The 26596-nt window shown below is 38.7% G+C and overlaps 2 protein-coding genes across 3 annotated transcripts; one reads left to right on the top strand and one right to left on the bottom strand.

Moving 5' to 3' along the window:
- Window positions 1-2050: 2050 nt before the first annotated feature.
- On the bottom strand, window positions 2051-6880 carry LOC116210977 (ubiquitin receptor RAD23c-like). Of its 2 annotated transcripts, none has more exons than XM_031545151.1 (12): window positions 6636-6880; window positions 5740-5901; window positions 5149-5202; window positions 4769-4902; window positions 4600-4674; window positions 4265-4442; window positions 3622-3783; window positions 3464-3532; window positions 3306-3353; window positions 3116-3225; window positions 2954-3032; window positions 2051-2550 (listed from the first exon to the last, which is right to left on the bottom strand). In XM_031545151.1, exons 1-12 carry the CDS (start codon window positions 6699-6701, stop codon window positions 2434-2436), a joined length of 1254 nt encoding a protein of 417 aa, XP_031401011.1. In that variant the 5' UTR covers window positions 6702-6880; the 3' UTR covers window positions 2051-2433. The 2 variants fall into 2 exon arrangements, with proteins under 2 accessions (XP_031401011.1, XP_031401012.1); XM_031545152.1 differs by having other exon boundaries at window positions 4769-4878; window positions 6636-6840.
- Window positions 6881-18282: 11402 nt separating this feature from the next.
- LOC116210733 (alpha-xylosidase 1) lies at window positions 18283-24394 on the top strand. Its single transcript, XM_031544758.1, has 4 exons — window positions 18283-18620; window positions 18734-19313; window positions 19992-20106; window positions 22213-24394. The coding sequence occupies exons 1-4, from the start codon at window positions 18382-18384 to the stop codon at window positions 24084-24086; spliced, it is 2808 nt and encodes a 935-aa protein (XP_031400618.1). The 5' UTR covers window positions 18283-18381; the 3' UTR covers window positions 24087-24394.
- The last annotated feature ends 2202 nt before the right edge of the window (window positions 24395-26596 follow it).

Here is a 26596-nt window from a genome sequence, read left to right as displayed (position 1 = left end):
TGCGATAGCTAATGGAATATATTCATGTCGTAATCATCCCTACGCAAGTTGATGAACTAGTTGTAGTATATATCGGACAGCTCGAATTCTTACCCCTTTATCTTTAGTCCTGCCTACCATACCACTCGAATAAATAATTTCGTTTTTCATGGGCACTGTGAATAAGCACGAGTAACAAGTTACCAAAAATTGATGTTTTGTCATTTTAAGCTTTTTTCTGGCCTCTCTCTTTCGTGCTCATATGCTCCACATCTACTTACAAGTGTCTTGGAATTGTGGATCCGTCATTATCATGGAATGAACTCCGGCTTAGAAAGAGCCCCACTATGAATCCCATCCATCTGCTAAAGAACAAGGACACTTCAACCTTTACCTATCGGATTGCCGATAGTGCTCGATTGAGTGATTGTAGCCGACATTTTATCGGACTGACGAAGGAGATGATGCAAGCAAGCAAGGATATACGTGAATTTTAAGGACGGAAAGAGGCCAAAAAGAAAACCAACCATTTCACGGATAGTGGATTTCGATAGCTCTGCCTATTCGAAGGACGTTTGTCTCCTTCTATATATATATATGTGTGTGTGTGTGCGCGCGCGTGTACGTATGATCTCCTTTAGGTGTCGCTGAATCTACACATAATATATGGTCCGACGTTCAGATCCAGTAATCGTGTTGCTATAACAACAGAGAAAAGGACCTCGGGACGTCTCTCTCATGGTGATGCTGAAGCCAGTCGGTAGGAATACCACCACTTGGTCCTCCCCGTGCGTGAGCTTTCGGTGTCTGCTATGTCAGAAAGTTGAGTTATTAGGTGATCTGAAGCTCATTTGGTAATTTATCCTAAGCTGGGACTATTGTCAGAGACATGATAAGCCATTGAAGACCAAAATAATTGATCAAAAGCTGAAACGTATACACGCGGTTTTAGATCCAAAATCAAGTCAGTTTAGTGCAGATGCCTCACGTATTTTGTATAGTATGTCCTATACTGATTAACAGACGACTTTCTAAGGGTCTCGATCGTCCTGTCTAGGTCACCTTCGCTCTTCACCCCGATAATAATCAAAGAGCAAAGTTGCGCGAGGTGGGGCTGAGGCTGATCTGTTGAGAATTTTCAACCCCGTTGTTTCCTAATCATATAGCAGTCTACTTAGACTAACTGAGACGAAACAAAAACGAGGGCATGCATGTCCCTCGGAAAGACCCTTAAGATATACTCCAAAAACTACGAATCTGAACTTGCGACAACAAACCCTATAATACATAAAAACACCAGGAGCAAAATCGTCAAGGATCCTTGCTATTTTCTGCAATAGATCGTCTTTCATGGTGACGATGATCCGATTCTATTTAATTCTGGAAATTCTGACTCAAAAGCATGTTTTGCTGTAGCCTGTCCATTTTATGTACTTATTTTAGTTAATTTTCACGTCCTAACCCAGAGCCTCTCCAATGGCAATGTCTCGACTTGCCAAAGGATTCGGGACCCATCCAAAGAAAAAGCAGTAGGAAAAGAAAAAGATAATACCTCCTATATTCAGAAATGACACCGATGCGAACGCTGACGATAATTGGTATAGCCTCTATTCTCGGGGTTATGGTTACGAGCATTTTCTAAGACAATAGAATGGACAAGGACAAGACCACATGGTGACATATGGTAAGAGAGGCCTCTAGCAATCTCATGCCCACCAAATAATTGAGTGAGGACTACAAATGCTGGGCAAATAATTGAGTGAGGACTACAAATGCTGTCCAGCCGGGGACCATCTGACAATTCCAGGCCCCCTAAGGGTGAATTAAGACTCTACACGCCTCTCACCTGTATTCAATATCTGTGCCGGTTTAGATGCATAAAATAATTCCCGTATCGAACGGGTCCAATACGGTCATCATCCTGTATTTGAAGACTGCAAATAATCGGAAGTGCAGTGTCTTCAGACTCGGGTTCATGGTAAACCATGCCTTGTATTAACCCTCTCGAGTTTCTATGTCATTCCACACGGTCTTATTTCTCGAGACATGAATGGAGCAATTACAGGGGAACTTACCGGACATGCATTTCAATATTCCATGAGAGCAAACCGAAGTATGAGGGCAAATGTGACGATACAAGGAGGAGTTCATAAAGGAAGAATAAAAGATAATACGAGTTAAATACGAAAGAACGTTAGACGCAAAAGGAAAGAGAAACAAGGAAGAAGACAAAGGCAGGGGATGCTACAAATGTTCGGGATTATCTGTGCAACTCTTTAGAGACTCTTTGAATATGTTATATAAAACAGAAGAAAGGGGCCTTCTAAACTTAAGAGAATATTTATGTTCATATTCATAAACAGCAGAAGAGGTTGGAAAGGAAAGAAATCACAGACACGAACGGTGACGGGAGACGGGCAAACAAATCTACCATCTGTTCTCATGGCCGAAACATCAGTCCTCGAACTCATGCATATGGTCTAAGAGGTAGTTTGCTGCGAGCTCCTCATTCTTGTTGCACGCAAAGAAAACCTCTAGAACAATCGCCCGATCGAAGCCCATCGCTTCAAGCTGAAGAGCATGAGAAACATAAGAGCCAATCTCTAATGCATAGGGAAAAGATAAAAATGCTTTGGTTGGCTTTGTACGTTCTTTCAATTTTCAGCTTTCTTGCATGACAATTGCCTTTTAGATTCTTTATGTATTTCCAAGATTTCTTTTAAACAATGGCATGAATTTAATGCTTTTGATAAAAATTTATTTGCCCAAAAATTAATAACCTTCGTCATCCTCAAAAAAGGAAAACAAAACTGACTCAGTTGCAAGGAACAAAGAAACCTATCTTATGAAATCACAATCATGACATGAAGATGTATGGACAGGACTTGAAACACAAAGCCAGAAAATGTACTTTAAGGAATCCCTAGAAATGTAATTTACAGCTTGCAATGTACAATAAAGAGGCAAATCTTACCCTCTCAATGGCCTCCCGCTCTTCAGGAGTGACTTGGATGGCCTGCGGCATCGCTCCAGCTAACTGGCCCAGGATGTTCCTGACATGAGATTTCAACATGTCATACCACAACCCAGCCATAGTCCCCAGGCTAAACTTAAAAAATCATTCTACAATACAAACCCTTCTCCACCCTCCATAGGCTCGTTTAACAGGCGAAGAAAGTCAGCTTGATGCTCTTGAATAAGTCTCATCAGGTGAGGATTTTGCTTCCCAAGCTCTTGAAGCATGGGCTGGATTCAAACGAGAAAAGTCAAAGGGCAAGCAAAATTTCCACCAGAAAAGCCATGCAGGAGAAAAATCAAAGTTAAACCTGCAGTATTTGCGGATTCGCCTGCACCATAGCTCGCAATGCTTGGAACTGTAACGATGAACAAGAAAAAAGAGATCAAATTAATTGTGCCAAAACATGTTTCAGAATATAACAAAGAGGAGTCCACGAAGGGAAGCAGGGACAGAAAGACAGGTAACCTGTTGGCTGTTGCGAAGAAATTCAAGGTTACCAGCACCGGCAGCACCTGTTCCCATGTTTGGAAGACCCTGTATCACATTTCAACACATGTTTACCACAGGATAAGAAGAATAAACAAAATACACTACCTTTTTTACCACAAAAAAAAATGTACTACCTGAGGAAAGAGATCAAGAGGATTTGCATTGGGCCCACTCGAAGGAACCGCAGCTGGCTGTGCAGGTTGTGCAGGTTGTGCTGGTTGAGCGGGAGGATTAGCAGCTTGCTCGGTAGTAGGTGCCCTTGCAACAGGTGGAGCATCAGCTTGCTCAGGTATACCCTAATATTGAACAGGTAATACTTCTGATTAAACAGTTCAGGTCTAAGATCCAAAACAAGAGAAGAAAGGAGACACAACCTCTCATAGTTAACAATTTCTCCCCATACCAGTGCAGTTAACACACTCAAAGGAGATGTGACTTATCTATCAGAACCTAATAAAGGCTGTCCTAAAGCTTAAACTGAAAGATACTGCCCATATGAGGCCCATCAGACAAAAAATAACTAAAAAAACTATAAAATTGCAATCAACTATTCTCCAAGAAGTACTAATAAAACAATCAATCTAGGGCGGAACAACTTAAAAGTAAGATTGTTGTTCTCACTTATGCTAATTTTGATAAGGATATAGAACTGGCACACCATTTAGAAAGATACAAAAAAACAATGTATAGACATAAATACACACAAGCGATGCAATGCAACTGCCACCACAAGTTAATGATGCATCAGATTTAGAATTACTAAGCAAACGAACATACCGAATATAGATATTCGACAGCTCTCTCTGGGTTATTATAGGCAGCACGAAGGGCTCGGACAACAGTATCCCTGTCCCAAGTTCCTCCACCCATGTCAAGGATTTGTTGGATTGCCCCCTCTAAATTGTTTCCTGCAACAAGATTAGAAGCAGCTTGGCCATAGACATCTGATTCAGACCTGAAACAAATAAAACAAAAGCAAACTTTCACGTGTTAGCAAGCATATTAATTCACATGATAAATGCAAAAGTTCCAGTAGATCTACGTGTCTACGACCACAACTTCGTATCCCTATAGTCCAAGAAAGCACTGTCAGGAAAAACAAATATGCTTACACAGCAGTGCCAGAAGAAACAGAAGCAGGAGCAGGGGCAGGGGAAGGTGCAGGGGCAGCTGCTACAGAAGCAGGCCTACAAAAGAGTTAATTACTTTAGCAAACACTACAATAGATAGACTAACGAGAGAATATTTTTTTTTTCAAAATAAAACAGAACAGAGACGCACGGTGGAGCAGGTGATGGTGATGGTGCTGGAGCTGGTGGTGCTGCTGCTGCTGCTGGAGCTGGTGCTGCTGCTGGTGCTGCTGTAGCAGGTGAGGCACTTGTTTGTGGTGTCTGCAGGGAAATATCTTTTAGTCCCTACCTCGATGACAGCAGAAAAAGGCCATCAAAATGGTATAACACAGAATCACGAGAACTATGGCAAATTTAAATCTTCAATTTACATTTCAAAATCAATGTAAACAACGGTAAAATAGTATTCACATCAATACAAGCGAGCTAATACAGAAATTCTCTTCACTACGCATTAAAATTCGCAATCATCACAGTGCATAGAAGAGTTTTAAGTATTAGTATCACATTAGCCGCTTTATTTGTTATTACCTTAGTTGCTGGAGCAGCAGATGTGGCTGAACCCTCGCCAGATGAGCTCTTACTCTAGAAACATCAAAAAAATATTCGTAAGAAAAAAGATGGACAATAAAGGCAGTGGAACATTCTTGGATGTAAGGACTTTGGAGCAGGAAAAAAGGCTTTCCTCAAATTCTTCCGAAGTTAGCTATTAGTAATTGTATATAGAAACACTAAAAACAGGATCCTTAATGTGATTTTGAGTAATTGACTCGGATTTCATATTATACAATCCAAGAGAGCATCAATCAACTTTTCTTCCCAATCAAATTTAAAAAGTTGATCAGTTTGATTAGAATCTTGACCAAATTCCACTGTAACGAAAACAAAAGGAACAAAAACCGCAAATCACAATTACATGAAGTTAATGCTCCTTATAATGCTTGACAAAACATCACAAATGATATCAATTGGTCTAACTGCTAAGGAATGTCTCCTTCAAGGATAAAGATTTCTATACCTCGGTTCACTAATATCAGACAATATCCGGATAACTAACACCAATAAATATAAATAATATGCTCATATTAGTGAGTAGCACAATGACCGGAAAGAATGGCTCACCTTCGACAACATAACTACAATAAAACTATTCTCAGCAACCTTATTTTCTTCCATTGTTGAACCATCGGGCAGGACTTTTCCCTGATAAATAAGCATCTGCTGAGTAGCAGGATAAACATCTGCTCCTTGTACAGCTTCTATGTTTTTCTTTACATCAGCGACCTGAATGCAAAAATTCAAGTCACTCCTTCCACATTGACATTGACCCCAAGGTAAAGTGAAATAAAAAGAGATGTAAAATGGAAGCACATGTACGATGCCAGAAAACGTAGCCACACCAATGAAAATTGAAGTTTCGCATCTGAGGGACTAACTACAGCTACATGATTCTCATGGTGAAATAACAATTCGGAAGCATAGAAAAGGTAATCTCACTAAACAAGGGGTAGGAAGAGAAATGCCCCATTAACAACAGCCTTTCTAATTACCAGTTTCAGCAGCAAACAGATAATCAGTTTTTGCTCACAGACAGCCATTTCAGCGAGACCAATTTAGCTATTCCAATTCATTGATACATGGAAATTCAATCGATACAGTCAATTCCGCTGCAAGTACGAATCACCTAATTCCTAATAAGCACCTAATCATCCCGCTCAAGACATAACTAAGCAGCTGACAGCAAACCAATCTTAAACCCTAGTCAACAAGGAAAAGTTCAATTTTTCCTATCTCAGGAATCAAACTCAAAGCCCGCGGCAGAAGCTAGCTGCTCAGCAGCAGTCCTATAAACCCTAATTGAAGCTAAACCCGAGCTAAGACAGGCCCAAAATAATCGAAGCAGCTCAATTCACAGCCAATCACTCCGCCTAAGCACAGTCGGATCCTGAATTCCGACGGGACTGGAGAAAACGAGAAGCAGGAAGATTTAACGATCGGGAGGGAGCAAGAGAACGAACCGTATCTTCAGGTTTCACTTCGATTTCGAAGCGAGCGCCCTTCAGAGTCTTCACGGAGACCTTCATGGTTGGCCGAGCTGCCGACGGATTTCTTCCCGATGAAGCGATCCTCCTCCCTCCTCGCGATTGGTGAAGGCCCCCCTCGGCTTTATACCAAACCCAGTCTCACACACAGAGAGAGAGACACACACAGACAAACACATACATAGAACTGAGAAGAGCTCTCTTTTCTTTTTTTCTTTTTTTTTTTCCTTTCCCCCCCCCCCGATATTTCATTTTCTCTCTTTTTTAATAATAATTATAATTAGAAAAATGAAAAAGTTGCGTCCGTCCTACTGAACCTGACGCGCGGACACGGGGGTTAGAGGACACGAGGCACGTTAGGTGGTCTCGCGATTGGCGAGCCGTTCGACTTGTTCATCGGACGGCAGGAGAGCAGCGCGTGGAGACGCGCTCTGGTGTGGCGGCGGCTAGATTTTTGGTCATTCGACGAGGCAAGAGGAAATTTGTGATTATCCAGCGGAGATTTTGATATTTTTTTTTCAGATATAGAATATGTGATTTATTATTATTATTATTTGTTTCCCTTTTTCAGTAGGGGAAAAAACCAGAAATCTGATGAAGCAAAAGATCGATCGGTCGATCCGGGAAAAGAAAAATCGAGTTAAATATTAAAATCGCTAGGAGCCCAACTCGACCCGAGTTTATAATTACAGAACTTTTACTATATATATATAATATAAATATAATAATATATATTTCTACAGTTTTAATCCTGCACTAATATGTCTTTGGATAATCGATGTGCTTTTAATTAGTTAATTGACATGAAAACTTTTCATCTTGACGTCGCGGTTCTATCTTGCACTGAGATGTAATGTTACACGTAAGTTGTTGGACTTATTTATGTGATTTAGTTGTTCAAATTAGAGGACATAGTTGAGATGATTTTGGACTTAATCTATTCAAAATTAGTCCATATTATGTGATGTGGTAAAATTTATTTTTACTTTATTTATTTACATTTAAAGTTTGTTCATTTTACTATTGAGAAAAGAACATTTTTAACTTGAGTTCTGCTTTCGGAAATTCACTCGAAAACATGTTAGTGATTTATTTTTTGAAGTAAAGTAAATATTATTTCCTTTTATTTATTTTTTCTCATCTCAAAGTAAAATAAATATTATATCCTTTTCGATATTTTCAAACATCATTTCGAAAAGAAAAAGGTGAGATTAGAGGAATTATTATAAATTATTTTATCCATTTTTTAAGCTACATATTCTATAGTCTTTGGTTGGGTTGGAAAAATGGGAGGGAGGAGTTTTCCCTTATTTGACTCCAGAAATTTTAATGAGGGAAAGGAAATTGAAGAAATAAAAGATCATGTTATTTTCCTTAGGCTCTTATATTTTCAATTTCCTTAAACTAGTCATGTAATCCGCGCATTGTGCGAACGTTTATTTATATTGTAGATATTACTAATTTTATAATACAAAATATTAGAAATAAATAAAACATTGAGAATGGTTATATTAATTTGTATGTGTCTCTTTGGGAATATATAATAAAATTTTAAATATTTATAGAGAAAAATAATTGAAAAGATATCTAAGTTTATATTAATGGGGAGACTCACCATGAGCTAAGGGGCATAAATGGAACAATTTCGTGAACTTATATGGAAAGCCCTCGTTGCATGACAAACAAATTTCGTGAGAGTACATTAAATTAATATATGTTGATATAGGTTGGGCTGATAATTAGTTAATTGATTTAATTAATTTTTCATTCCCCTTCTTATCCATTTCAAATAAATTTATCCGAACAATGCAAATTATATCCCTCTAATTCCCTCCCCTTACCTCCCCACCCTTTCCCTTGCCAAGTGAAATCCAAACAAAGTGATAAGCCGATTATGAGATTCGGTTAATTGTACTTACATTAAATTAAAAAAAAACTGACACATATTTAGCTCAACCAGTGAGTTTTCACCTTCTTTTGCTAAACATTATCGTATTTTCTATGCAAGTATGTCAAAATTATGCTATTTTAACGAGTTTGCTTGGCATAAATAGTGAAAATGTAAAACCGTAAGATTATAAGATTACAATATTTGAGCAATTGTTTAATAAAAATTTTTCAATTTAGTTTCTTTTATGAGCTTTTCAAGCTAAAATTCCCATTAAGATGATTCCAAGAAGAAAGTTTCTTATTTCGGTAGACCAAGAAGAAAATTGAGATAATCTTCCCTCAAATAATATGCCGAGGAAAAATTAATAAAACCTTCAATTAAAAATAATTATAAGAATTATTCAAGTGTTCAACCCGCATTTTCTTATTTATTGCAATTTATAAATGTTTTTCTCTCACTATATGATGAGTTGGGATCTTTGAAAATTTTCTCAATTCGAAGACTCGGTTTCCATCGAAACCGGCGATCAACAACCGAATCTGCAATCTTCTATACTGGTTTAGCAAGAAATTGCAATATAGCAAGTATATTTCAAGTGTCATTTTTCTCGATTATATATAATTTATTTTCCTTCTAATTTTGTTGGAGTTTGAAAAGTTTTCCTCTAAAATATTTTTCAATTACTAGGAAATTATATTATACCACATACAAGTATCAATTAGATTTTCTTTAACGGATGTAATGAAACTTAAAAAATATAACTGGTGGAGGATGAACCAATCCATGGACGCAAATTGAAGCATTTATTGCTAGCAATAAGCTCAGTTTAAATTTGACTATAAATACTGCTCTCTTTCGACAAGTATGCTAGTTTAATACCCGGGTATCGTATATTATATAATGTACTTAGTATTTTATAATTGTAAAAGAAACTAATTAATTTTGACATTTTTGAAATGTCAGTAGTAAAATATGGAATGATTAAATAAATTTGGCCAGGTAATTTTTTGTTTCCTAAAAATTCTGTTGAGAAAAAAACTTTAAAAAGTACATTTTCGTCAATTCATTTCCTTCTTGCCTAAAATGATAGAATTAAGAGGATTATTAATATATTTTTTTCTTTAGTCATGAGATGTGCTTTTTTTAGTTTGATTCATCGAATTGTGTTATATGAACTATAAAATCATAAATATATATTTATTTAAAATTAAAATTTTTATAAGGTTAATAACAAAAAAAAGTACAAAATTTTCACATTTTAACAATTTTAGCATAGACTTTTTTTCTTAATCTAAAAGCACAAACTTTCGATTTGATTACAATTCTAGTATTTTGTCAAATTTTTCGTTAATTTGAACGAAATTGAGACTACAAATAGCGTCGGTGATCCCAATCAGAAGGGTGGTCGTGGCTCACCAGTCGAAATTAGGAGAATCCCTAGGGTTCTCTCCGATTCCGAGAGGTGGGGGTCTCAATTCCGGCCACCACCCCCAAATTGGGGTCGCAGGCCCCCTCCCCTGATTGGGGTCGTCGACGCTCGCTATGGTCTCAACTCCGTCTAAATTAATGGAAAATTTGATGTCATCATAGAATTGTATCAAATCGAAGTTTGTGCATTTTTAAATTAAGGAAAAAAGTCCGTGCTAGAATTGTTAAAATGTAAAAAGTTAGTACTTTTTTTTATTAATACCTTGTTTTATATATCTTTCAATTGCATAAATGAAATGTTAAAAATGAGAGTATTTGTTCTCACTATTTTAAAATTTGAGTTGGATCAATCAATATCTCAATAAGTCTACTAGCTCCTCAATTTATTTGAATTTTCATTTTATTTTTACCTAATTCACTTACAATGAAACTATACAGTTATTATTGTTTTTTCTTATTTTGACTACTTATAAGGTGCTTTCTTTTTGTTATTTCATTTACAAAACACTAATTACCTTTACAATTTGACAATATTTATTTATATTGATTAAAATTATGAAATTGAAAATGTGTTTTAACAATCTTGAAATCTCAATAGCAATCAAATTTGTTGATAAATTTAATTGCTGTATCTTTTCGATTAGATTTACAATCATATTTTTTATTACGTAATTCATATGTGACAAAAGGTTTATTTTGTATTATTAATTTTTGTACTTTGACTAATTTTATCGGATTGTGCATTTATTATATTTCAACTAAGTTTTACTATACATATAGATAGATAGCTGGAAACCAAAATTGAGACAAATTGAAAATTTTTAAATGAGCTTACTTTTCAATGACGTGATAAAAAAAATCAATCAGATTATTGTAATGAATAATCATTTGTAATAATTATTTGAGTGATTAATACCCATTTATCCATTTATTTATACGTAATTTAATTGATACTTCTTAATGTCTTGTGCCAAGATAGAATTAGTAAAGATTTCCTTGAGACAAACCGTTAGGAGTGTTACCTTCTCTGGCAATATAGCATGCATTAATCTACTTTATTGGAGAATCTATGTAAAAGATGTTTACTTTGAAAATACGGTAAATGTTCAATCTAAACTAAACGGTTTGAAATTTAAATGTTATTCTCAGGTTGCTTAGCAAGTTCCACCATATTCCGATAAAATAATATCAATTTGGCATTCGACCCATGCATATTATTTATCTTATCTTCGACATGAAAATAATATCGATAGCGAACAACACTTCTAAAGAAATCACTAGACAAAGTTGACCTTTATTTCTTTTTCCTGCCCGTTAGGTCCATATATATATTATGAGAACCAATCATACATATATATATAATATTGAAAATTCGTAATTAAAATTTTTTGTGGATGAAAGTAAATGCTTTCTAATGAGAACCAATCATACATACATACATATATATATATTATATATAATTCCTTTGGGACAACATATTATGGGATGAAGGTTTATACTCTTCTGACGGCCCACAATCAATTGATGTTGGGCCTGTACGTGAACTGAAGACTGAGCGAGTCCGTGCTTGCAAATGTTATGAACCGTTTGTTTTCAGGATTAAAATTACAAAAATTTTAACTTTAATTTTAACTTAACACACTACACAATAAAAATACACATTTCTCAAGTCAAAAATTTTAATTTTAACTTTAACTCAATACACTACACAACATTTGTCTTTTTCCATAATCAAAATTAAAATCAAAATCACTTTAACTCTGAAACCAAACGCACCGTTAGTTTTTCCTTTCTTTTCTCTTCATCCCTCAGTATGTGATTCTTACGATGCGATGAAGTACTGCTCTGTTCAGGTAGTTTGGGTTGTAATTTAAAATGTGCAAGCCCCTCGAACGTACTCTTAAACTGCCTCGCATTCAACACGGCTCTCGTTAAGGGGTATATTTCGCCCCCAAGGGTTTCTCTTTAGCATTGCAATACTAAATAGAAGTTTTTTTTTTTTGCTGAATAATTATTTAGTAGAAGTTGAACCATCGCCCAATGTGTCGAGCAGGCTAAACTCCTTTATTAGGAGTTGTTTCGTCGATCTCTTAGATTTGGTTTACGTATTTTCTACGCGTTTTTCAATTTATTTTTTTGTCAGACGATTTTTTTTTCTAGCCCACAGTCTGCATAACTGGGCTGAGCCGGCACGGTCGCAACCTCGACGACAGCTGAACTCTGGGGTGCTTTGGTGGGCCTACAGCTGGCTTGGGACCGTGGCTACCGGCACGTGGTCTTAGAACTCGACTCCCAAGTGGTTCAACGACTGCTATCAGATGGTGCAACCCACAATCAATGTCTCGAACCGCTAGTGAGCAGCATTAGCGATATTCTCCACCGTGACTAGCATGTAGAAGCCAGTCATACGTATCGCGAGGGCAATACGTGCACTGATTAGATGGCTCAATGAGCGGTTTCCTTCTCATTGGGTTTACATTTCTTAGTTGCTCCCCCAATTGGTCTTCACGCTCTCCTTGAGGGCGATCTTCTAGAGGCTTCCTTACCCCGTTTTTGTGTAGCATAGTTTCTTTCTTGTAAGGGCTTTCGCCCTCCACTATCACCGAAAAAAAAAAGACCAGCTCACACACTTGATCCACGATGCCTTCGATGACCTTGTCTGGGAAGAGGCAGTCGGGTTTGCTCCACCGCGACTCTCCATGATTGTGCTTATCTTTTGTCTTGGAATATCACAATATATCGTCTTGAACTATATCATATCCTTCAATCTTTTTGACATGGACCACTGAGTGGACAGATAGATTCAACTAAGTTCTTCGTTCACAAGAACATAGAGAATGGCCCACGTACATAGTGGGGAATGGTCCTGGTCTTGGCCATAGACTTTTGCTGAAAGGCTGAAGCAACTAAAGCTTATCGACTGAATTCGGTCCCAATTAAGTACGTCGTGATTACAGACTGCGATGCGCATGCATTAACTTCACCTATATATGGCGTGTAACGGAAGTTGGGAACTGTGAAGGATGTTTCTAAAGGCTGGAGTGACGAGACCTGCCCGTGTTGCAACCTTATGTCTTTGGGGTTTAGACCGCTAGGCGCTAGTGAATGGACATGAATGAATCGTAACTATAGTTATTAGTAGTGTCGTCCACTGTGTTGGCTTTAGAGAATGGTGCTTACAGTATATGGTTTCTCGGAAGCAGTTGTGACCTATGCGAACCTTGAAGGGCTCGAGGCAAAGAAACAAAATATACAGTTGCAATTGTACCGTGCTCGAGCTCGGCCATTTTTGGAAGGATACAATCCATTGGACTAGAGAAATCATAGAGAATTAAGATAACTTGAGGTATACCATTATTTTCCGGGTATGGATTTTGGTATATATGGGATATTGATATAAAGTCCGTGCAGGTATATGAGGGTGCAACCATTTGAATGGACCGAGTCGGCTCCTTCAATCCTTTCTTAAGGGAACCATTTGAGCTCACATCGATCTCCTGGACACAGTATACAGCTCTATCCATTGGCAATAGGTGCCGCCTTTTATGGGTGGTTCCTTTACACGCTCATGCACCTATGAAGCTCATATATAGCAGTCAAGCCGGGATGGCAAGGACGGGTTTTCTTCTCATTTTCAGACCTTTACATAGCGCTTGAGCTTGCAGTTTTTGATCAGGCGCAGTGTCACAGTGCCCCCGATCTTTGAGCCGGGGGGAAAAACAAGAGTTCGAAAGTGTCTTTTCCCCGGGCAGTTTCGTACAGGCTGTTGAATATATGGCATATAAAAGCTGAAAATATGTTACACTCCATACTCAGGTAAGCCGTAACAGGTTGGTTATCTAGAATTCGAATTCACCAGAACATAACACTGCCGATGTTTACAGACCGGAATGCTTCCATTTTGACAAAAAGAAGCAAAATTAGTAATAATATTTTGTGCCTCTCTACTGTAATCGGAAAAATAATGTATGCGAATTTCTGTATAGCGGATAGGATAATTCCCTGGTTCTGAACATAAGGATCTGTACTTGGGAACTTTGCCATCAGATATATATTCTTAGAAAATAGTAAGTTCCGAGGAATAATAATTCCTGAGTTCTGAAACTTTAAGGATCAGTATATACTTGAAGAGATATAATTTTCTTCTTCCTTTTTTTATTTTTTTTAATGTGTTTTTATTTGATTTTTGAAGGGTGTAGGGTCCAATCACCCGTCACTTGATCAGAAACTAACCCTTCATGTCATGTGAAGAAATTTTGGCTTGTTCGTTTCTTTATTCTCATTTGCCTCCCGAGTTCTTCAATCAGAGGTTGCCCTCTGATTTGCTCCATCTGTCCCAAATTGCAGAGAGGGAACCGCGACTTAATTAATCAGGACAAAATGAAGCGAAGATAAATATATTGACCGCGGGTTTGACAAATATATTTATGTGTAAGGATATATATGTATAGATATGAAAGTAGATAAAAAAATTATTATTAAAACATTAATATATATATATATATATGCAAAAGTATATGAACAATTTATTATTAAAGAATTGATTATAAAGATTGTTAGAAAAAAATATAAGTGATAATTTATTATTAAATAATAGAAAGGACAAAACATTAATAATTATATTACTGAATTTTGTAAAGAATAGAGTTGAGTTGTATTATTTTACTTGAAAACTAAACGAACATTCTTCCATAATCATATGTCGTGATATAATATGGAAAAGTATCAATTAGATTGTAACAGATTAAGAAATGAAAGGAACCATACAAGGGAATATCACAAACTACTCTAAAATTATCAATGAAGTCGAAAATAACTTCTTGTTATGAGTTGCAATCGAAAAAATAATCTTAATAACAACATAGAAAAAGATATATGTAATATCCAATTCATTTTCCATCACAATAAACTTATATTATACATATTTACAATTAGCAAACAACATACTTATTAATTAATATATGATTTCTTCTTTAATTAAAAGATGCATATATTAGACTATAATATAAATGGAAAATAAAAATCTAATGAGTGCCTCCACAAATGTCGACTATCTTCCAACGGGTAAAACTTAAAAGATGGATACATATATAATAGGCCTTTGGCTCGTGCAAATGTCAAATTCAGTGATTCTTATTTGGAAAAACTGCTCCGATTTTTTAATCCTTATAAGGTTTGCTTATTTTAAAAATATATAAATAACAAAGGAGATAGTAGAGGAGATATTTTAGTTAACAGAGTAGTAATTTTTTTATATTTATATTTTAATATAATCTTTGAAAATTTCATAGATTTTAATTGTTTACACACACACATATATATAAAATAAAATTTAACTTAAAAAAAAAATTATAGCCGTTATCAAATGAAGATTTTTCTTGAAATTATAGAAGGTAATAGTTTTTTTTTTTGGTTGCAATAATGATAATAATTTAATAACCCTAAAAAAGGGTTCTACATACAATGTTGACAAGCTGCTGTGACAATCATATGTAAAAAAACTTGTTTTTCTGGAGAGTGATCGTATAGAACTTCGAAGCAAGCATGTAAGAGATATTGTCCTTATATCCTAGAAAATATAATATTTAATAAAATCGCATTGGTTAATCACATTTTTAGTGATACGGCTTTAGATATTACTTCATATTTCATAAAAATTTAAGTATTTAAAGTCTGTAAATATGTGGGATTTATTATATGTAATTAATTTTTCATTCCGTGCTTGTTCATAATATAATAATCATTACTTTAATAAAGAAAAACTTACTTCTTAATAGAATACTTAATTGAAAATTTCGAATATTAATCTCTTAAATATAAATTAATTCAAGTAGCAATTTTTAGAACATTTATAAAAAAAAAACAATTTTTAGAATATGTTTTCATTAAAATATATGCTGGCAATAATATGCTCTAAGTAAGAAACAAACTACAATAATCTAATAATGATTCTTATAGAAATACGTGTAACTTCTCAATCAAATCCTTATTAGCACGACCCAGTCGATTTCACGATTTCATGTCTGTCGGTGATCCCAATTGAGCATATTCTGCAGGAAAAGGCCACAAAAAGGTATAATATAAAATTTGTGGACCGCCGCTTGCAATAGGGGGGCAACATCCTACGGTGGTCACGGGACATACATAGTTGCGGACCGCCCTATAAGTGACACGACCATGCCTTTCGAAATTTATTTTTCTTTCCTTGCTCAATAAATAATTATTTGCACCCTCTTCGATGTTCATTACATCTCTTTAAGCATATCATCACCATTTTATATTCTAGTCAATCCCCCATGATCAAGAATGATTGCATTATATATTAGGGAATATATACATCTGACATGTTATCTTTACTCTTTTTTTCAAGTCCATCTTCTCCTTTTAAGTTCGTTTCATCCAATATCTTTGCTTAATAATAGATTATTATTTAATAATTTTTATATAAAATATATAATCGAATAATGATTTAACGCACCGCACGGTTAAAGCAGCTGGTTGAATAAAAGGAAAATGCTGCAGGAAAGATAATGGATGACAATCAAAAACGATAAAATTAGACTAAGAAATTAAAGTAAAGATAGTGCGTCGAATGTATCATTTCCCTATGTATTGTACATATAAGTAGAAATTTGGGAGGGGGGGTGCTAATATACGGCAGCATCAGATAAAATTAAAAATGCTTATGTCTAAGTTTTCTTGTAATCCTTGTTGAGGTTTTATTTTCCCCCCTCTGGGTATGGCTTGCCCGAGGTTCTATTTTCATATATATATATATATATATATATTCCTTTCATTTTGTTTTCCCTTCTCACTCTCGATCGATCTTCTAAACGCCTAAACGAGCAAATATCTAAGAGAAGAATGCCGACTTCCGAGACGTTGCCCTCATCCTATACAGCCTTGGCGCGATTGGTTAGGAGTAGTTTCAAGTTTTCCACCATCATAACTGTTAAGTGCAACATTAATCTTCTTCGAAAATCCGATATATGACTTTAAATCAATGCAAATCTCATAAGACACATGACATGGCAAAGGCCACTAGACGTGGATTTGGCCCAATTTGACATATCGAGGATTTCTCTTTCGCTCAAGTAATTTAACCAATGCTTGAAATTTCCTACCACAATCGCAAGGAAACCGTAGTGCCACGAGAAGATGGCATCACTCCTCCATCAAGACTGAAAATATCCAATAGGGCCCCTCATGTCCCTTTTGTTGGGATATCTTTCCAAACTAGATCGATATACAAAATGTTCGGTTTCGACTATTAAATAATATGAGACAAATCAACCATAGTGAAATTTGGTTAATTTTGTCTAGTGGGTAGAGATACTAAGTTCCAAGGTAAAATTGGTTACCACCAAAAATATCTTTGTCATGCCATGTACCGTTACTTCATTCCCATTTGGATGATACTATACAAAGATCAAGATGAGAAAGTTCCACTCGGGCAGCCACGGGTTCACATTCCTAGCAGTAGTACCCACCAAAAAAATTTATTTTCCATGGAAAAATTGCCCTTTTTATAATAAAAAGAAAAGAAAAAGGAAAGTGACGGAAGGAAGGGGATGAAGAAATGTACGGGTGGGGGGTCCCCCCTTTGGACCGGAGACTCGGAACATCACATGGCAAGGATGCATCAATATTCTTCCCATGTCCCTTGCGATTGCAAAATTATTTGGTGTAACACAATACTCCACATCTTGCGTGCAAGTATTATGGTATCAAAAATCTAACATTCAATGAAAAACATTGCGTTAAATTATCGGAACGTAAAAAGAAAAAATAGTCAAATTCTAAAATAACTGTTTGTATAAACTGATTGCAAACATGAAATCATTTTATTTGAAGATAATCGTTTGTTGGGTCTTGAAAGCGATAAGGTTCGAGCAAAAAAAGAAAAGAAAAAATGACGAGGTCAATTTGGCAAGACAAAGAACATGGTAAGGTCAATGATTGGGTAAGTTCATAAAAAACATTTATGTAAAAAGATAAATGTAGATTGTGTACGCTTAAAGGACGATGGGCAAAAAGAACAGCCCACAACATCTACTATTAAAGCATGGCTCGTATTATTTTACTATATTTATTATATAAGACTAATACGGTATATGATAAAGAGATATACCGAATGAATTATAAGCTAAATTGATCTGATCAGGAGATGCAAACCACTAATTATGGCGGGGGTCGTGTCGCGAGTGGTCCTTTGCTCGTGCGATGACCGTTTGGACCCTCTGTCGGGTCTTTAAATACTAAACCCAGGAAGTCGCTAATCTCAGCAACAGCTCCAAAAATCTTGCCCCCCCCCCCCCCCCCCCCCTTTCGTTCAGACCGCTAGCTGTTGTCTCGCTCGCTGAGCCACTGAGCTCAGAGCACAGTGAGAGGAACAGAGCAAAAATGTCGTCTCCTCCGCCATTATTATCTTCTTCCTTTTCTTCTCTGCGCCTCTCTTCATTCCTAGTCCTGGTCCTCTGTCTCGCCGGCGTAAGCTCCGCCGCCCCTGCCAAGATCGGCAGCGGATACCGTCTGGTCTCCGTCGAGGAGACGGCGGACGGAGGCCTTCTGGGCCTCCTCCAGGTCAACCAGAAGACCCCCGTCTACGGCCCCGACATTCCTCTGTTGCAGCTCTACGTCAAGTAATTAATTTAACCATTTAATTTAATTTACCCCATTTGGAAAGCTGGATTATTCTAATAAATCTCTGATTTGATATTAAAAAAAATTTAATTTCCGTTAATGGGTTATTCAGGCATGAGACGGAGAGCCGCCTGAGAGTTCACATCACCGACGCCGAGAAGCCGAGGTGGGAGGTTCCGTACAACCTCCTCCCGAGGGAGCAGCCCCCGCCGCCGCTGAAGAAGGCCGCGCTATGGAGGTCCAGGAAGGACTTGAACCCGACTACGGTTTCGGAGTACGCCGGCTCCGAGCTCATCGTCAGCTTCACGGCCGACCCGTTCAGCTTCGCCGTCCGGCGGAAGTCGAACGGCCAGACGCTGTTCAACACGAGCTCTGGCGGGTCCGACCCGTACAGCAGCCTCGTGTTCAAGGACCAGTACCTGGAGGTGTCGACGGCGCTGCCGAAGGACGCGGCGCTGTTCGGGCTCGGGGAGAACACGCAGCCGCACGGGATCAAGCTGTTCCCCGGGGATCCCTACACGCTGTACACGACTGACGTCTCCGCCATTAACCTGAACACCGATCTGTACGGTTCCCACCCCGTGTACATGGACCTCCGGAACGTCGGGGGGGAGGCGTACGCTCACGCCGTCCTGCTGCTAAACAGCAACGGGATGGATGTCTTCTACAGGGGCACTTCCCTAACGTACAAGGTAAAAACCTCAAATTTGATCTAGACATTGTCTAATTCAGACAATATCATTAATTCAACATGATACTGATTAAAATAATACAGTATATTTATTAGAAAAATGTTCACTAGCTAGCCATGGCAATTAAGAATTAAAATAGATTAATACCTATGGCGAGTTTACGCAAATGCAAATAGGAAAATGGGGCCTCTTAAACGTGTTGGGTTTCAAATTTACGTAAATTGCCCGAATGCGGGTCCTGTGGACTCCCGTACTGGGTTGTTGGTTCCTAATGGCGATTGAATTATGGGGCTGCTCGGTCATATATGAACTATGGTCGATCATCTTTAGATGTAACATGTAACCTAAAACCAATTAATATGCTGACTTGCAGTGGACGATATATAAAAGTACATAAATAGACCGTTCGTGAGAACTTTTACTGCCGGACGAAGTACAGCAAGATTAAGACAATCACGTTGTATATATCGGCCCTTTATGATAATGTGCTGCAATCAATTCTGTGGCCTGCGGGGTTCTAGTTTAATGGATTGAAACCATCAAATTATTACAAGCTATTCGGCTTCAACGAGAAAATCATAATCTCGTAGTTATTCTTACCCGTGGTCGACACTATACAAATCAAACTGTAGGATTAATGAAGGGCAGTAACATCCTTCGTTTTTTGGTTTTTGGCAGGTGATAGGGGGAGTTATGGACTTCTACTTCTTCTCGGGGCCAAGTCCACTAGGAGTGGTCGATCAATACACACAGTTCATTGGGAGACCTGCTCCCATGCCTTACTGGGCCTTTGGTAAGCTTCTTGCCTGCTTTTTTGATAGTTCTTCTTCCCCTTTGTTCCCCATTTCCGCCCTCTGCTTTGGTTGGCCTCTTTACTCGTATTTATGGTGGCATTGAGAGATGTGAGAGGCTCATTTATGAGTCAGTTCCCTTCCCTTCCCCATGCCCCTAAAGAGCAATTGGTTGCAGAACCCAGCAAAAAGTTTGATAGACAAGTTTCAGGATAAGGGTATAAAGAGAATTAAAAAAAAAAAAAGTCGGCCTATACTATCTAATACTATGTCAAGCGGTCGTTATCTTCTTGTTTTTTAATCTTAAGAAGGTTTTGGTTCCAAGTGTGAAGATATTTGTTTTCCCGGGTGGAACTTTGGAAATGATAGACGTTCGGTGGTATTTAATGTGAAAAGTGCACAAACTTTTAACAAGGGGAAGCACATGAATCCCCCCTTGGGATTACATGTGTTTAGAGAGCATCTCGAAGGACAATCCTTTTGCTTTTGTTTTCTCATATTTTGTTTAGAAAATGGAGGGAAAGTGATAGGGATTGATTGGGTAAACATATAATTTTTCCATCACAATAGCTTTTTATCAAGAAAACCCCACACATCAATCATTATTTTAGTGGTCATGATTGTGACCTCAAAAGAAAGAAAATCTTTTGCGTTTTTCCTGCGAAATTTACGCACATAAAAGTAAAACTTATGGATCGAATGTTACGGCATGTGTCCCCATTTTAAAGGTCATACTAATTAATACAAATGCCCGCATCAGAAGTAAAACGTTAAATACAATGACCCTTTTCTTCTTGTAGGGCTTCGAGTGATTGAATATATTTACTTATACTTTCACTATGCTATGGTTCACTGCTATTTCTCATTTTGGGTGTATGACGGGTTAAAACTCAAGATTTCGCATTCCTGTCTCTTTAATGGTCACATGGAGGTGGTGATAAGATCCTTGAGAGAACAATTGGAATCCACCAGTTCATAAAATGTGACGTGTTACTTCCTAAAGAGAATGGATGCACCATCTTTTTAAGGGTTGATTTAGACTTTAATCAAAAGATGTTTTTTCTTAAAGAGAGAGAAGAAGAAGAAGTGATGATAATAAAAGGAGTCAAGAAATTTAGGACCACCTTCCAAGAGTGGGAAAAAAACTATTAAAAATGCTGATAGTTGATTAATGACACGTATGGGATCCGATGGTGTTTGTTTCCAGGACAGATATTTGGTACCCTTTTTATTATTATTATAGGTTGTTGGGTTTGGTCCCTCGCTTGTTTTCTTGCTGAATTTATTTAGGAAACTTCTGTCGCTTAATATGAAGCTCTCATCGTTTGTTTTCATTTGTAAAAGTCCCTGTTAGAGGAGATTTAGGCAAAATGCACAATCTTTCTCATAAATTATTGAAGAAAATCAATTTCTGGTCCACATGATATGGAGAATGGAGATAAGGCTGTGCCCATGTTCAAAGATATCTAATCTTCTTTGTTTCTTGATATTTCTTTCGTGCTGCTTGTTTTACTTTTCCAGCTTTTAAATAGCCAAAAATCTTGACCATTTTCCAGTTTCCACGGACAAATTTTGTGCATGGGAGCAACAAGTGGGCCCCCAAAAGCACAATGATTACTTCAAATTAGCAATGAAAGATAAAAATGACGATGTTTTATTTGTCAATCCTCTGACCTACAACATGTGGAGATTGAACACTAGCCCTCTGGTCCTTGTCACTAGGGAGGGTCAGTCGGTACCAGTGGACCTCCTAGATGCCTGCCCATGATGCCAATATGCTCGTACTAGATGCTGTGCATGCATCTTTGTCAATAATTTATGAAAGTGGGGCAGTGTGCTTCATTGGGTAGTATGCATTATTTGCAAGCGATGATTGATAAATGGTTAATTTCGAATTGCCCCCTATAGTTTGAGGGCTGCACCTACATAGTTGATTCCTGCTTAAGCAAACGAGGCTTGGTCAAGAAACAATTCCATAGTTCAATTGGGCCTTTTGTCTCTCTAATCTCTCCTGAGAAAATTTCAGGCAACTTGTTTCGATATGTGACGTTATTTTGCTCAACCATCAGGTTTGTAATTTCCTTTTGCTGTCTGTGTGATACGCGCAGGATTCCACCAGTGCCGATGGGGTTACCACAACCTGTCTGTGATTGAAGACGTTGTTGAAAACTACCAGAAGGCTCAGATCCCGCTCGATGTTATATGGAACGACGATGACCACATGGATGGCAAGAAGGACTTCACCCTCAACCCTCTCAACTACCCCCGTCCGAAGCTCTTAGCCTTCCTCGAAAAGATCCATGCCCGGGGCATGAAGTACGTTGTCATTATTGACCCGGGGATTGGCATCAACTCCACCTACGGCGTGTACCAGCGAGGAATCGCCAATGACGTGTTTATCAAGTATGATGGGGAGCCATATGTGGCCCAGGTCTGGCCTGGAGCTGTTAACTTTCCGGACTTCCTCAACCCGAAGACTGTGGACTGGTGGGGCGACGAGATCCGTAGATTCCATGAGCTTGTCCCCGTGGATGGCTTATGGATTGATATGAATGAAGTTTCCAATTTCTGTTCAGGGAAGTGCACAGTTCCGAAGAACAAGCAGTGCCCTACTGGGACAGGACCGGGGTGGATCTGTTGCTTGGACTGCAAGAATATTACCAACACGAGGTGGGATGACCCACCCTACAAGATAAATGCATCGGGGATGCAAGTCCCGGTTGGGTTCAAGACCATAGCCACTAGTGCCGTCCATTACAATGGTGTGTTGGAGTATGATGCTCACAGTCTCTATGGTTTTTCACAAACCCTTGCAACTCATAAGGCGCTTCAAGGGCTCGAGGGGAAGAGGCCATTCATCTTGTCCCGCTCGACCTATGTTGGTTCAGGAAAGTATGCGGCTCATTGGACTGGAGATAATCAGGGGACATGGGAAAATTTGAGGTACTCAATATCGACGATGTTGAATTTTGGTATATTTGGAGTTCCAATGGTTGGGGCAGATATATGTGGGTTCTATCCTCAGCCAACAGAGGAGCTCTGCAACCGTTGGATTGAAGTCGGAGCATTCTATCCCTTCTCAAGGGACCATGCGAATTACTATTCCCCGAGACAGGAGCTCTACCAGTGGGAATCAGTTGCTGAGTCTGCCCGAAATGCTCTGGGCATGAGGTACCGGCTCTTGCCTTACCTGTACACTCTGAACTATGAGGCTCATACTACCGGGGCTCCCATAGCGAGGCCGGTTTTCTTCTCGTTCCCGACTTATAGCGAGAGCTATGGTTTGAGCACTCAGTTCTTGCTCGGCAGCAGTGTCATGGTGTCCCCTGTTCTCGAGCAGGGTAAGTCCCAGGTCACAGCACTCTTCCCACCAGGCACTTGGTACAGTCTGTTCGACATGACACAGACCATCGTTTCGAAATCGGGGAAATACGTGACCCTCGATGCCCCCTTACACGTCGTCAATGTTCATGTCTATGAGAACACCATACTGCCGATGCAACAGGGCGGGATGATTTCCAAGGAAGCCCGAACAACGCCTTTCAACCTCGTGGTGACGTTCCCTGCAGGCGCCAGCGATGCCCAAGCCAAAGGGTCGCTGTTCCTCGACAATGATGAGCTTCCCGAGATGAAGCTGGGGAGCGGGTCCTCCTCGTACATTGACTTCTATGCGACCCTCAGCTCAGGGAAAGTGAAGGTGTGGTCGAAGGTCCAGGAGGGCGACTTTGCGCTGAAGAACGGATGGATCATAGGGAAGGTTTCAGTGCTGGGACTCGGCGGAAGCAGCACATCGGCCCTTGAGATCAACGGCGATTATCAGATCGAAACCTCGAACGCGGAGGTGAACTTGTCGGACCATAAGGTTGTGGAGGCATCGGATGGTGTCGGGGATATGAAGGCCACGATGGTGGAGATCACTGGCCTGAAATTGCTCGTCGGGAAGAACTTTGAAATGACATGGAAGATGGGAATGAGAGGTTGAGGAACAATGAATTAGCCCGGCGCTGCCATTTTGTTAGTGCATTACATAATTGGGTTTGGTTTTTGGTTATGGATAGGAGATGAGCTCGAGAAGATCGTCATGTTCATCCCTTTCCATGAGAGCAAAGCAAAAACCACCTTTGAGTGAGTGAGCGAGTGATAGATGCCATCTGCTTCTTGCATTTCTGTTATGCTTAGAGCCCTTCGCAAAGTCCCGAATAATTATTGAGCTAAAGTTATTCTCCATATGAAAATTTCAGCACGGGATCGAGCGTTAACATAAGCCGCTGTCCCGAACCATTTCTTTTCTCTCTAGTGTCTTCCAGAACCGTTAGATTCTGAACAATGCTAGCCTTAGTATACTATTAAAAACCTCAAATTCGCGAACGATTGCGGGCCAAACTACTACTTAGCTGAATTTTCATCGGATGTTACTCGTCTAGATGCCTGACAGAGTAACTATCACCCAATATTTGGTGAGTAATTAATTCTAAATTTTGTTGTTTATTTCCATTTTTATTCGTTTCAATAATAATAATATGCGAAATAAAATTTAACAGACAGTCCCAGTCTTTCGTCTCGTTAATCGGAAAAAAGAGGCCCAACTTCGGTCTGGGCCAGTCTACTAAGTAAACAATGCCTCAATTTGAAGCGACTTTATTGAGCAACACTTTAACCTTTTGTTACCCGAAAAATAATTATCTTTTGTTTGGTAATTTTTATTATAACTAAAAAAAGAAAAAAGAAACCTGCCACGAGACCTACACTTCTTCCCATTTGAAAAAACCTTTTAGCATTTGAACTAGATTTCTAAATCCGTCCCCGAGTTTACGGATGTCGTACATACTTAACAACTGCCACTTCGATTCTCATCCCCATTTTAACGAAACGAGAACCGTCGAAAATATGAAATTCATTGGCGAAGTAAGATTCATTCAAATGTGAAAACTGAAACCGCATGAAAAACGACTGGCCGGGACAAAATCCCAAAAATCTCTTCTCCCAACACAACACTTTCTTCTGTCGCTGTGAACGGTACCGGCCGATGAGCTGGTCTGCTGCATTTCAGCGGCCGCGGGCCCCATCCTACACGTCACCCCTCTGTCCACTGGGGCCCATCCCCCCCCAACCCCCGGTGCTGCCCCGCCCCGCCCCGCCCCGTCTCTCGGGGTTCGCATCGAGACTCGCTGAGGGGTAAATTCGTCAATTCAATCGCACCTGCTGTGTACTTTCCACGCAATTACGGGCCACCGGTGATGATTCGAGGGCCCAACAGGTGATGGACACGTGTCCGGATGGCGAGCACACGTGTCCCGACCTCCTGCTGCGCGGGGGCGGGAAAATGTTGGGTTGGGGGGGGGGGGGGCGGCGTTTTGGCGCGAAAAGGAGGCGCGTGGGCTCCACGCCGGCGGCTTTGGCGGGAAAACTAAGTAATGTCCGCCCGGGGGTGGAGTGGAGCGGTCCACTCATTGCCAGTTGCGTAGCCCACTTGCCTTCCTTCCCCTCAAAAAGTCCACCACCGGTCAACGTCGGGTCAATTAGAGAATTGGACTCAACTGTTTTTAATTCAATGACAGTTCAGTGGGACGATTAATGTCACCTAATTATTTGAGTACAGTTAATTAGACATTGTTGAATCGATCATCATCAGAAGAATTAGGCAAAGCTTACTTTTTTTTTTTAAATAAAAAAAGAGTGTAACACGTTCTCGTTCGATAATGAAGAGGTTTCTATTATGATTTTTATTTTATGGTAATAACTCAATAAGTCTCTATTGTAAAAAAAAGGCTTATTTTTATTTCTATTTGGCAACCTTAAATAATCCTGGAAAAATCGATACTAAGCATAATATTAATATTTGGAGATTTCTAGTTGTCTCATAAACAAAATAAATGTATATTTATAGGAGTACGCAATACCCATACTGCAAAGCATACAAAATGTCCGATTTTCTATTATTTTATCTAATTCGTAGACGTCCTCGTAAAAGAAAATGGAACCTTAACTGGTATCGGTTTTAATTTTGAAAAGGTAATTTTTTGGCTATTTGATCAAAGATCAAATGGTCGTGATGATGTTTGGAAAACTAGGATAAATTTCTTGAATGATTCTGCCCCTGAGTAATTACTAGAGAAGCTTAGTGATGGCACTAGAACTAGAAGAGTCGCCTAGGTACAAACCACCGTGGCCTTCATTTATTCATCTAGGTAAGATCATATTGGAAGTGGCTTGAAAATTTTTATATGTCACTTCGGGAGATCGGAATGATCTTATTCCAAGTGTTTTAGCTCCTATCATCGGAAGCGTACGTGTTTATACAAGTTTTCGGCAACTTTGTGCTGATAAAACTCCAGAAACCTTCTATATCAATTCCCAATGAGAAGTTCGAGCATATCGTTCTAAAGATGCTAAAATTTGGAATGTATGATATAATATTGCAATGCATATTCCAATGATGCATGATGCATGATGATGATAGTGATGGATGGATGGATGGATGCATGGCCATGG

The sequence above is a fragment of the Punica granatum genome, chromosome 6, assembly GCF_007655135.1.
Source record: "Punica granatum isolate Tunisia-2019 chromosome 6, ASM765513v2, whole genome shotgun sequence".
Classification (NCBI taxonomy): domain Eukaryota; kingdom Viridiplantae; phylum Streptophyta; class Magnoliopsida; order Myrtales; family Lythraceae; genus Punica; species Punica granatum.
This window is presented reverse-complemented; position numbering and strand designations above follow the sequence as displayed.

Bases quoted from the DNA above. Each gene is read 5' to 3' on its own strand.
- LOC116210977 (XM_031545151.1), bottom strand. From the start codon at position 6,701: ATGAAGGTCTCCGTGAAGACTCTGAAGGGCGCTCGCTTCGAAATCGAA. The intron at 4,903-5,148 runs GTAATAACAAAT...TCATCGAGGTAG, and splicing joins CTGCTGCTCCAGCAACTAAG to GGACTAAAAGATATTTCCCT. The intron at 3,033-3,115 runs GTTTGTATTGTA...ATCTCATGTCAG, and splicing joins CCTATGGAGGGTGGAGAAGG to GAACATCCTGGGCCAGTTAG.
- LOC116210733 (XM_031544758.1), top strand. From the start codon at position 18,382: ATGTCGTCTCCTCCGCCATTATTATCTTCTTCCTTTTCTTCTCTGCGC. The intron at 19,314-19,991 runs GTAAAAACCTCA...GGTTTTTGGCAG, and splicing joins GCACTTCCCTAACGTACAAG to GTGATAGGGGGAGTTATGGA. The intron at 20,107-22,212 runs GTAAGCTTCTTG...TGATACGCGCAG, and splicing joins CATGCCTTACTGGGCCTTTG to GATTCCACCAGTGCCGATGG.